Source organism: Sesamum indicum, linkage group LG6 (assembly GCF_000512975.1).
Source record: "Sesamum indicum cultivar Zhongzhi No. 13 linkage group LG6, S_indicum_v1.0, whole genome shotgun sequence".
Classification (NCBI taxonomy): domain Eukaryota; kingdom Viridiplantae; phylum Streptophyta; class Magnoliopsida; order Lamiales; family Pedaliaceae; genus Sesamum; species Sesamum indicum.
This window is the reverse complement of record NC_026150.1, coordinates 2988009-3002229: the sequence shown is the minus strand read 5'-3', so window position 1 is coordinate 3002229 and position 14221 is coordinate 2988009. Positions and strand designations below refer to the sequence as shown.

General features: G+C 29.0%; 1 protein-coding gene across 1 annotated transcript; it reads left to right on the top strand.

Annotated features, from left to right (window-relative positions):
- On the top strand, nucleotides 11764–12465 carry LOC105163493 (glycine-rich protein 5-like). The gene has a single exon (XM_011081856.2). The coding sequence runs from the start codon at nucleotides 11860–11862 to the stop codon at nucleotides 12220–12222; it is 363 nt and encodes a 120-aa protein (XP_011080158.1). The 5' UTR covers nucleotides 11764–11859; the 3' UTR covers nucleotides 12223–12465.

Here is a 14221-nt window from a genome sequence, read left to right as displayed (position 1 = left end):
AGGGCTAAGTATTTATAGTGGAGAAATAAGACAAAATTGTCTTGGGAGGGGGGGGGGGGGGGGGGGGGGGGTTTAGGGGGAGGGGGAAAGCGGTTTTGTTGTGATGAATGGTTGAGAAAGTTTTGTTTGGGAGCAGCAGTGGTGACGGAGTATCTGTGGTGGGATTTATGTCTGTTTTCTTGCTAATGTGGTTACAGACTTTTTCTTTTTCTTTGACTTTTTACTTTGCTTTTTTTCTATGTTCCGGGAAGGAGTTGTTATTATTGTCACGACTTTTATCCTATTTTTATTATTATCTTGTCATTTATTCAAATAGTAAACTACGACTTTAGCTCGTGGGTGCATGGAAAAATAGTGTGTGACTTGTACATAACCCAATTAAATTGTAATTTTAGTTCGATAAATTAATTCCTATAGGACCAAAAATATCAAACACCTCTAAAGTTAATTATAGAACTAAAATTGCAATCAAATTAGGTCATGTGCAATTCACATGCAAGTTTTCAATCAAATTGGCTTGAATGATCTAAAATTGCTAAAATTTTAAAGTTACATAACTAAATTGCGAGAATTAATTCGTGTAGGACCAAAAATATCAACCCCTAAATTACAGGAGTAAAATTGTATTTTTTTCTATCTGCAGCAATTTAAATTAAGAAAATGTGACTTTTTTTTATTTTTCATTAATGATTAACAATAAAAATCATGACGAATAGTAATTACTTATGACTGTACAACAGCTATTAGTTATTATTTCGTCAAGTGAGTAGAGAATTAATAGTTGGGTTATATAGCTAAAAACAATAGTGAAGGATTTAATTGTAAATATAAGGATAAATTACAATGAGCAGTCATGAGATTCGGCATGATTATGAAAATATTTTTACTGTTTAAAAAATTACCAATACGCTCTGATTTTGAAACAATTATGAAATACTTAGATGAAAGCCTATAATTGTTAGCTTTACCCATACTATATTTTTTTATTTTTTTTTAAAAAGAATCAAACGAGGTGATCGAGAAATTTTAAAAAATTATCCGCTCAATCTATGATTTTTTGTTAGAAAAAAATTTAAAAAATGAATAAATTATAATTTATGAGTCATAAGGGTATTTGATTAGTTTATCATAAAATTTGATGGGAATCTAACAGACACTAACAAATTTGACTAAACTTGTTGGAATGCCATAAAATCAATCAAGGGAGTATCGATAATTTTTCAAACAATAATTGAGTACTTGTAATTATGTCAAATTTTAGAAGAACTCGTCATAATTTACCATAAATACAATCATGACAAAATATATTGATTAACTGTAGTATTAGCATTTATTTATCATAATTTTTAAATTGTAGGAATTTGCATTAATGCAGGTAAGAATCATATTTTCTTACAATGAATCATGTGGATGTGGAGTGGAATATAATAGATATGACATAATCAAGTTCATGAGTTTCAAGAATTAATATCGTAACATTTATTTATTAATTAATTTCGAAGAAATAAAACAACACAATTGATTAATTAATTATTTATTTCATGCAGCAACATAAGTTGTGGACGAGAAACTCATCACAGCAGCTCCCAATCTGAAATCCCTTGGCAACGCACTCCCTGTCGCAGGTGTAGTTGTCTATACACTTCCCTATCGGTACTAAGTCGTTACTTCTCCCTGTAATCAAGTAAACCAATTAACTGAATATATATATATATATGAAAAATAATTTAATTTATTGGAAAAAATACATAATTAAAATATATTATAAAAATAAAAAAGAAAGAAACCCAATAACATGTAGGTCATGAGAATGCAAGATTAGATGTGCAATCATCAATTTAGAATAAAAGATTCAGATTATATGAAATATTACAAAATTAAAAAAAATACATGTAATTATAATGAGAAAAGATATGAAATTTTTTAGGTGAAATTACATTTTTAGTCCCACATAATATATAAGGGGTTCAACACTTTTAGTCATCTATGTTTAGCGATATTTAAAATAGTTTTAAAATAAAAAATAAAAAAATGCATTTAATCTTATACATTATTGTTGGAAAAATTTCAGTTTCGTGTAATGAAACAATGTTCTGAAATATAACAATTAGATTTAAAATCAGAAACAATAAAAGGCACATTGGAACAAATAGTATAACAATTAGAAATGCAATTAATTTACGAGAAGAAGATTTATGAGTATATTACACTTACCCCACCACCCCCCAACAACGCCTTATATACTTATCAATTCCCATCATTGTCTCATCATTCTCCAATGTGGGACAAATATTTCTTCTTTTTTTCTCAACCTAATCTATGGATTTCTTCATGTAATTAATCAAAATTACAAGATTTTCGAAATCATCTCGGAGTTGGAAAAACTCGACACATTTAATTCCATAAAATCCGTGAAGCAAAGAACTAAATGCATCACACTTTCCTAATTTTATGACCATATTGAAAACTCTATAAATCAAAATATGTCGAATTTTTTTCATTTTGTGACTATTTTAAAACTCTGTAAAATCAAGAATTAAAAGTATTGAATTCCAATCTTATAAGACTAAAAGTATTGAAGCCGTGTGGAATTTTCAATGTAAGAGATATATATAATTTCAATACCTGAAGCGATTTCACCGGAAATGGAGGTTGATGAGAACAATACCATAGCAAGAAGGCCAATAATTCGTAGACATTTTGAAATATTAAAAGTAGACATTATTATTAATTTTCTTGAATTTTGCTTCAGAATTCAGAATATAGATACATACATAAATACATACATTTTTTCTCTTATATATATAGTAGAGGTGCCTTCATTACTTTCTATATTTTCATTCGTGAATCAAAAATATGATTGTAATATTATTACAAAGATCTTCCTGCTTTTATAATATGTATCTTACTTTGACTGATTATTGTAATTATTTTCAAATTAATTTAAATGTATATCGGAGTGGTAAAAAATTCATGTAATGTGATCAGATTTCCCTTTATTTGAGATTTTTTAAAGTTATTCAATAATTTAATTCACATATATAATCTTATCGTATTTTATTGATTTGAGTATTTAAATTCTTGTAAAATACTTAAGTTGATCGTAGACTGTCATTGCAAAAATCTGTAATTTTATTACAGAATAAATTAGATACAGGTTCAGTTATCAACACAAATGTCTTTTTTTTTTTTAACTAATTAGTCGTTGTGGTACGTAGTTTCTATGTACATATAATAGATAATCTTTCATGTTTTAAGTATATTATAAATAACAGTATAATATATAAACCAGCATATTTACATTAATAAAAAGAAAAAAAGAAAGAAAGAAAAATAATAATAATAATTTATCGATTAATATAAATTTTTAAAAGTTGAAAAGTTAATTATTGTATCATGAAAGGCATTTTTGACTTTATAAAAAATTGATGCGAGATGTCATTAACCGCCATTAATGAGCATAGAGGGGTTTTCTTTTTATATTAATATAGATAACGCTAAATAAATTACAATAACTCAATTTCAATAGCAATGCCTTAATTTCAATCAATGTATCAATATGACTAACAACGATAAACAAACTATGGATAATTAGACCTCTTCCCCTGAGATTTGATGTAATTACACATACACCCATGAGGTTTGTCTCTGTCTAACAAATAAGTCCATTCGTTAGTCAAAATTCACTGAATTTGCTGATATTAATAAAAAAATCAGACAAAATTTTATATTGATAATTGATTTATTTGTTATTGATTTATTGTAGGTCAGATAAATATTTTATGACCAAATTACCCTCATACGTCTTCACGTATCAATGCATATGAAGAGGTATATCTTCACCTTTGTAAGAGTAGTTTTTTCCGAAATAAAATTTATTTGACCAGCAATAAGTCAGTAGTCGGTCAATCGAGGGTTAATGTCAATTCTCATTCTTTTTTTTGTTAATATCAGCAAATTCAGTTAATTTTTACTAGCATAAGGACTTACTTATTAGATAGAAGCAAAGCTCAGAGATGCTGATGCAATTTTTCAAAGTACAGGGAGTCTACTTATAATTACACCAAACTTCAAAGAAGAAAAGTGTAATTATCCCAATAAACTACAATAACTTACATAGAGTGAGATAAGTACCCTATACGTTTGATAGAATTACAATAATGCTAATTCTTGTTAATATATAATATTTTTTATAAAATTATAAATATTATCAGAACTATAATTGAAATTCACAATCATGACAAAATAAAAATTCTTTTGACTTACGCCCCTCATCAAGCTTTGTAATAATAATAATAATAATAATAAAAAAAAAGAAGAAGAAGAAGAGAAATAATAATTGAATATTTATTTTTCATATAATTAATAATTGTGATGATAAAATGGGAAGGAATGGATGATTAATGAGCAAAACAGACGCAAACAGAAGGAGCTCCTTTCTCAGGTGTAAGAGGAACACACTTGCCACCCAGTTCCTTAAATCCTGTCTCTACACAATGTTTGTTGCAGTCTGGGAATTTAGAGCATGGCCCTTGCAGAATCCGCACTTCTTCCCCACCTAAATCATTGTACAAATTCAAATTTTTAATCTTATCCAATCTTTATAATTATACTAGTATCAAAAAAATTAACAAATTAATATTTGTATTTGTTCTAAAAATCATTACATCTTGAATTTCCAGAGGATCGTGAAACGAAGATCATTGATGTACAATTATCGATCTTGACAGAACTAATATGGAATCGATGCTATCATTGTTTTTCTTCTTATATTTTGTATAACTATGACACCATTGCACTAATTTTATGCATGCAGAAATATCGTGCCATGACAGCTAATAACATAAGGAAAATAGAGAAATCAGTAAAATTACCAGAGGTGGCTAAGAGGAAAGCCAAGCAAATGAGGAGTCCAATGAAAAGAGAATTGACTGTTTTTGTTGCCATTAGCCCTAATCAATTAGATAAATAATAGTATTGTTAGATTGAATGTTGATTATGATGAAAAACATTAACCCCTCTGATCTGTATTTATAGGGGAAATGTGGCAGATATTATTTATCTATTACCATTTATTACTATTCTATATATTAATTCAATATTGACCAAAATTCTGAAATTTTATACTTTTTGTACTATTTCAAAAATTTCTAATTGGTTGTTTGATATTTATGGTAAATATGAAATTTAATAGATTAAGATAAACCTTAATTACAATTTCCTCAAAAAAGCACGTCATGATCTGCAAACTAAATATGATTTATTACCACATGTGCACAAATAATTTTGTTCTAGAAATTAATCTAATTAAAACCCTAATTAATTTGTCATCATCACCCTATATATAATGGGATATATAATTTGATATGATTTATTTAGAAGCAATAATGTTTTTTTTCCCTCTTGATTTACCGTTAAGGGAAGAATATAATTTTAGTCCTGTAATTTATGAAATGTAGCATTTTTGCTGATTTTCGCTATTTAGTTCTATAATTTTAAAATTTTTTAACCAAAATTGTCCACGTTCTTTACGTACGGAGTAAAATTATAATTTAATTGCGTCATTTGCATTGTCATATGCAATTTTCAGCCAAATTTTAAAGTTACAGGACTAAGTTACGAATAGGAGTGGCAGATAAGTCGAGCCAGCTCGATTTTGAGCTCGAGCTAATTGTGTCTGTTCATAAGCTCGCGAACCAGCTTGCGAGTTTTTCCTATTTTTTTTTATATATTTTTAGTTTTAAATTTTTTATATATTTAATTTTAGATTTACTATTTGATCAATTTTATAATCAAAATTGACCATATATTATAATTATTAATCAATATCATACATTTTATTGGGGTAATAATAAATTATGGTACTTTTATTTATACATTTAATCTTTATACAAAAACAAATTTGAATCAACAACTTAGTAAATTATAATATTTTTTATAATTTAAATTATTATTTAATATGACATATAAACTTTATGTTATATTTTAATATATATTTGTATTACGTTATACTTTTTTTAAATTGACAAATAATTCACTTATGGATTTTTATTATTTATAAATTTATTAATTCCTATGAATTAATCTAATAATAATAATAATAACCATGTTAATAATAATGATAATGATGGTTGACCAATTCTAGTTATTATTTTATTATATATATATAATGATATTAAAAAGTTTAATCAATAATTACAATATCTTAAAATTTGAGCACACGATTCATACAAAATTTAAATATATACAACCATTCAATATTAAAGAAAGAATTATACTAATCATGGTAGTGTAATTTTCAATAGTTTGATATTAGGGTACGTACCACAGGGATTGTTATTTTTTAAGAGCTTTAATACTCAAAAAAACAAAAAAAAAAAAAAAGAAAGAAAATTTTTAATTTACTTAAGTTTTCAATACTCAAATTTATGTAAGTTCCATATATATTATTTGTAATATTTTTAATACTAAATATTCACTACAAAAAAAATATAATGTTATTGACAAAATCGTATTTGAAAATATAAAAAAATAAATTGAGTCCTATATTAGTTGGTGATGGATTCTATATGAATTGGGTCGATCGATTATACCCATTTTGAAAGTATCATATGACAATTTTAAAATTTGTTGCAGAAAGTATATATTAATCAAATAACAAAAAAAAATTATTTTGCCACACTATATATAATTATTAATGACCATAATTATTTATAAAATTATCATTATAAATAATTAGTGTCATGGTTATAATGATACGCAAATATAGTAATGACAAATAATTATTGTTATTAAAATGTTACTCAATATGTGTCATTAATTACTTTTTGGTGACAACTTTATAATGAATTGATTAAAATCCAACATATTCATTAGTGATAATTTTAATATGGACAGTTATATATTTTTTTTTATCAAACAACAATACAAAAATAAGGGGAAATGAACATGTAATATTATCATTGAACAATAATTGATCAACCCATCTATTACATGAAATTAATTAATTCTTTAAAACCCAGTAATTAAATTTAAAATTAAAAGGAAAAAAGGGGGTAATTAAGAGGTAATGCAGTAGCAACCCCTGGGTGTGGAAGATGGGTCTGGAGAGTCTCTGCAGCTGCCACCTTTGGCATATCCATAATCAATGCACAGCTGGTTGCAAACCGGTGTTGGGAACTTCTCACATGGCCCTACGTACTTCACCCCTTCCTCTCCTTCAACTACACCTGCACTTTAATATTTCATTCTCTCATTACTGTAATATCAACATAATAAATTAAATGCAAACGCTTCACGACAACCATGTCCCAAACCTCTTACTCATGCTAAATAAGTCTATATACAGATTTATTGTAATAATTTTTGTTAAATATTAATATCAACAGCGAAGAAAATTTTACCTGACATAGAGAGTAAAGCAATGCAAAGAAGCCCTATGAGAAGGGATTTTTGGATCGAAGTAATAGCTCTTTGGTTCTTCATTTTGGCACGAGAAAGCTCTTTTTTTTTATTATTGTTTGGTGGATATATTGAGATGAGAAGGGGACGTAACCTCGCCATATATTTATAGGTAGAGAAATATTTGTTAGAAAATCTTGTTTTACATCATTTCCTTCTTAATACCATGTTTTTTATGGTATGTAAATTCTAATATATATAGCGATATTATTAGATATAGTTTACCATAATTTAAAATCTAAGAGATGCATTCTTGGAATTGCATTTAATTATCATTGTGCGTATATATGGAATTCTTACCTATACGTTGACTGCAGTCATTTTAGATGGGATGGATGAGCCTGATAGGGTAATAAGGACCAACATATAGATTTTGTCAATTCATGGGGATTTTTTTTTTCTATTTTTAAAAATTTTATTACTTTATATATCACTACAAGAAATTTGAATTTTTGTCATAATTAATATATGTTAGGATGAAAAGAAAAAGATTATAAGGGGATTTTTTGACCAAAACTAAAACTATGACTGTTTTAATTGATTATATTTGACTGTGATAGATCGTCGTGATTTATTATAATTTGAAGATGTGATCGTCTATGATGAGGGTAAATTTTTTTTTATTTTTTGATATTTTATGTGATTAGAATTGGTAAGCACCAAGAATCACAAAAAGTAAAATAATCCACTTCTAAATAGTTATTTGTTAATAAATATTTATTAAAAATATAAATTTACTCAAATCATTGTAATGTATGTACAAATTTAATGATTTATTTGTTGTTTTTATTAAAAAGGAAAAAAACATAACATTACATGAAATCTGGGAAGGATCCGAAAATATCGGTGGTTGTGGTCTGCTGGACCTTTTGAGTTAGGATTGGGCCAGTAGGTATAATCTGATCTTATTTAAGTGGGCCAGTGGACCCACTCTCTGATGTCTGAATTCCTCATAAATAGGTTTGGGCTGTCAACATGGGCCCATGAATAAACTTATGAAATCAGCCCATCTAACAATAATTTTAAGGATAATTTCATTTACACCCCAGTTCAATAGTCTATTTACATAAAATACCCATATTTCTGCATATTACATAAACCATCCCTACTAGCCAAAAGGGTAGTTTGTGCAATATTATTGATGTTTTTAGGAGTTTATGTGTAACTTTTTAGAAAACAATAGTGGTTTGTGTGAATAAAATTAAAGTTTTTTTTTCTTTATGGATGTATGTATAATTTTTCAAAAGATAGCGGTAATCTGTGTAAATAGACCTTAATTCAGAGGTATAGATGTAATTATCTCTAATTATATCGATAATACTAGCAGCTCTTTCTTAGATATTTATATATATTAATTTACATTAAGTTTGGATTGCCAACTTTTTTTTTTTTCCCCAAAATTATTTCTCTAAATCTTTCACTCAAATTATCGTATATTCGATTATATGTCATGGTTGGATAGAATGATCCGAATTTAAAAGATATAATTCACATTATATTTAAATCAATGAAATTTAAAGATAGAAATTTTAAATTCATAATAACACATCTTTTAAATTAGATAATTCCACATTATAAAATAATTTTTCAATTTTTCAACTCTAAACTATGATTTATAAAATATTTATTGATTTCCAACCCTTCTTATACAGAATTATTCGAACTTATTTATTTAAATCTTCTCCTCAAATCCAAATCATTCCGTTCGAATGTACTTTAGAAAAAAAGTTTCCAAACGACATCACATATAAAATGACATAAAATTTATCTACGTATCACAAACATAATAAAATGAGAGTTTCGTACAAAAATATTCAAATATTTATAACATATTCTTTTTCTTTTTTATTTATTTTTGGTATTATTAAAATTATCAACTCAAAGACAACATTAAATGTGTATTAATTTGGCATTTTTATTAAGAAATAAAGGACTTAACCAAATTGGAGCAGTATATAGCGCAACTGCAGACATTGCATTTAAGGTGGTTTCAGAAGTGCAGAGGAGGTGGGTGGGATGGAATGGAACTGTAGGAAATACAGACAACCCTACTTTGACTAATCACCTCTGCCCACATCATTTTAATTCATCGAATTTTAATTAATTATATAATAAATATAATATATTTGTAGTATAATTCAAAAAAAATAATTAATTATCTTTATTCTATGATTGATTTAATTTTATTTAATTTTTTTTTTTTTGTAAGTGTATCTTAGACAGCGAAAACGACGTTTGTACGGTATCGGTCGCGGTGGAGTTAATAATTCCGTCTGCAAATGCAATTAACTCCGTTAGGTGACGGGTGGCTGGCGGATGGCCACTCAAATTACTGCTCTCTCCTACCCTTCTTCATTTGCCTACACTTATTGCCTCTCTCCTACCCTTTTAGTTATGGTGTGGCTGGTTTTCATTCTGCTCGCCGTCATAGGTCAGAACATAAATTTGAGATAATATTGCCAATAGAAATTTTTGTTTAATTTTTTTATTATATTAATAAATTTAGTAAATTTCGATCAATGCATTAATCTATATGCTATATAAAAATTATAAAAATATAGATGTTGTGAGTATTAGATGTAACTTTTCAAATCATAAAAAATTTACATATAATTACACCAAAAAAATAAATACCTCGAAACACCATGAAAAGTCAGGACATACCCTCGAGACAAGAGTATCGCTGACAAGATGGGCGGGATCCTCGATATGGACAGTAAGAAGAAAGGATCTCACCGGCTTACAAGAATATTTATAGATTACTCACTAATGTATGTACTACTCATATAGGCCAAAGAAATCAAGTTTCGTACCTACTTTTTGTGTTTTGAAAAATTTGAAAAATAGTAAAAAAGGAAAATATATATTTAACATTAAGAATGGCCATATTTCCCAAACAAGCTATGAGTTTTCAGAATTACCATAACTCAAAATAGAATACGTACGTAAACTTGTTAAGTAACGGGTTCCAACAATTGAAAATTAATATATATATATATATATATATATATATACATGCAGATGCAGTAGGGGCCCCTCCACAGACTTGGCTACGTACCCTGCAAAATCATGTGGTTGCACTAAATATATGTACGTATATTGATATATCTCAAGATTAGATCAGGCAATTTATCATGCATGCTCTTCAATCTCATAAATCTTCTATTCTTACAAGGTGCTGGAACCACGACTTAATATTGTAATACCCGCTTTATATATTTTTCTTCCTATAATTTTAGCATTTTAACATTTTATTCTTTATTTTTTTTAGATTGCAAAATAATCCTATAATATTTTTGAAATTTCGTGATTTTGGTCTTTTCGGTGTACTAAAAACATACCTACTCTAAATGTCTCACTAAGGAACGTGTCATATCTACCCGCCCTCTCTCTCTGTCATTTTTTTTTCTTTTTCATCGTAATAAGCAGAAATTTCAAATTCGATCAACATAACAATTCTCCTTAAACGTAATAATAGAAGCCTCGGCACTATCAAAAATGCAAAATAAATCAAAACCACTCATGATTATGTTGCGAGCCTACTATGTATTACAAAAAATGTTCATATTTAAATCAACTCCATCTCTTGACTTTTTAATTAATGTGAGAAGTCATGATCTATGACACGCGCATTATAGACCGTACTTACATATCTAAACCAGCTAATTATATTACAAGTATAATAAATTTTTCATGTATTAATGTACAACTCAAGAAAAATAATCAATCACGTAACAAGTATGATTATTCATATGTCGTGTAATTTATTCAATTCGTAAACCATAAACACCTTTTTTTTTTCATTATACTAATTATATATCAATTAAGTTCTTGCCCACAAAAAGAACTCGTTCAAACATATGAAAGAGATAATCTTTTAAAGCAGGAGATATCTCATAAAATTCTAACTCAAATCTGGTTTGATTAAATTTGAGTCAATTATAAGTTTAAGTACAGTACACTTGTCGCATGATTAATGTACAATTCACATGATAAATATATCACACTTACTTTATAATCAATTTAGTTCGACTTAAGCTAATTTAAGTAAGAATTTTTCCTAATATCCTATCTAATTAAGGTTCTCTAGCAAGCATGCATGCATTAACCAATGCACAAAACCACCCACCTGGAGCTCCAAACAAAATTAAGAAAGAACAAACACACACATACACACACAAACACATATTACACCATACCCCTAAGACACAAAACCCATGATGTCTACACATCAAATCCCATGCATTGAATTCTCCCAACTGCTCCCTCCCTCCAACTCCCTCTTTAAAAAGGAAACCCTAACTCACATTCTTCAAGGTATCAAGTTAGGGTTTTGGGGAGAGAAAACAAGAAGATTCAGTACTGATCAGAGAAGATTACACAGAGAGAACTAAGAAAATGGCGAGGTGGGCTTTCATGGTTCTTGTTGCTCTTCTCGCAGCTCATGAGGCTGCTGCAGCTAGGGTTTTGCCTAGTGACAAAGGCCTCACTGACGAGAAGAACTTTGCCTCTTTCGGGGGTGTCGGCGGCTACAGCGGCATTGGGGATTCCGGGATACCATTCGGCGGCGTGGGTGGTGGAGTAGGCGGAGGAGGCGGCTTTGGTGGAGTTAATGGGTTCGGCGGAGTTGGAGCTGGTGTTGGGACTCTACCCACTGGTGGTCTAGGTGGTGTTGGTGGCTTGGGTAACCTCGGCGGCTTTGGGGGTGGTGTTGGTGGCGGAGCTGGTGGTGGCGCAGGTGCCGGGCTGCCGTATCCTTGAAGTGTGCTTCTGATGCTACGTACTTGTTCAAGTGTGCATCATCGTACTATGGTTCTAATTGTGACTGTATTAGCAGATTGATGTTAATTTAGTGTGAGGTTGGTGTTGTTTTAAGTGTTTGTTTGTGGAATGTTTGATTGGTTAAGGTTGTAAGCTGCAGTAGTTCAAAACTTGCATTGCATTAATGTTATGATTTGTTACCAAAGTTGATCATGGAATATACTACCTACGGTTTAATTATCACAAGAATGAAGCTATATATACGGCTCCGCTGTCTTCTAGTTTAAGATCCTAATTTCACTCTAAAATTTTGCCCAATTCAAATGCAGCCTAGCTAGATTTTTATTACACTTTTCTGTTGGGAAATTTCAATGTAGATTGGATTATATTATTGACAAGTGTTTTACACGGAACTTCTTTAAATTAAAAATATATAATTAAAAGGGATAATTGAGCTTTTCTTTCCTAAGATTTGGTGTAATTATACATAAATTTCATGTGGTTTGGAAAAATATATCTAGCACCCTTAAAGTTTGCTTCCTCTAACAAATAAGTCTTTTTGTTTGTCAAAATTCACTGAATTTGCTGATATTAACAAAAAAAAAATTATTAGCCATTGATTAACTTGTTACTCACTCGTTGCTCTAACAAATAACTTGTTGCTGATATCTACCACCACTAGACTCGCCTCAGCATGGCGAGGCTTCCCATCCGATCAGATTTCGCCATCGGAAACTCGACAGCAACGGCCTCTCCTATTGTTGACCGACAACAGCAACGACAGCAACGGCCATGTAATTTTTTTTTAATTCGAAAATTTACCAAGTCATAAAAATATAAACCAATGAGGTTTCAGCCCTAATTTAAATGGTCCACATAGGCAATTTCCGACGGGCTGGGTATTTTTCCGGCCAAAATAGTGACTAAAATTGAGCAATTCAATTACATAGAGGACCAAATCCAAACCCTAGAAAGATAAAGGACTAAAATGGGATTGGGCTATAGTTACAGGACAAAAATTACATTTAATTTTTTTTTTTTTATAACCAAATTACCCTCATACGTTTTCACGCGTTAAAGCATGTGGGGAGGTATATTTTCATCATTATAAGAGTAGTTTAGTCCAAAAAAAAATTATTCAATCTACAATAAATCAGTAATCAGTCAATCGAGGGTAAATATTAATTTTTATTCAATTATTTTTGTTAATATTAGCAAATTCAGTGAATTTTGACTAGTGAAGGGACTTAAATATTAAAAGAAGCAAACTTCAGAGGTACCAACTACAAAAAATTTATATATAACTACATCAAATATTTAAAAAAAAAAAGGTACTGAAATTATGCTTAATTAAAATTATATCATAATTAAAAAAGAATAACATACAATACACACGTGAATATCACATAAGGGAATGTTTGATAGAAGATCCTTGCGGAAGAGGCAAGGCAATGGTTAACTGTTAACCTTGAGTTGGGTAAACCTGAAATATTGGGCTTGTATTACGCACTTTGATTTCTCATTTTTTTTATCTGGACCATCTGCTCACTTTGCAATTGCAGGAATGGTACACGATTTACTGGAACCTGTTCTTAGCTAGGTACGGTCATCACCAGTTCAATTTTTCTTTTCATTTAATTATAAAATGGTGTTTATCTCATATTAATTATTTTATGTATTATAAATTTCTTTTGTGATATATAGATAATATATATATGGATATTAAATAAAATATCGAGACACAACAGCGTGCTAGTTTTATATACCACGTTAGGTTGGTTCGTCTTATAGAGGACCATAATACTAATTTGACGTTATGCAGCTGAACGTGTACATGTAAAATAGAATATAAAATATAATTGTTTTGATAGTAGTTAGTTCAAAACGCACTTCATTTATATATGCCGTCCTACGCGTATTTAGTAATAATAATACATAGTGAATTCGAAGCATAGTGGCTGGGGGGGTTTCTTCATTTCTTCTGTCTGTCTTATCTCCT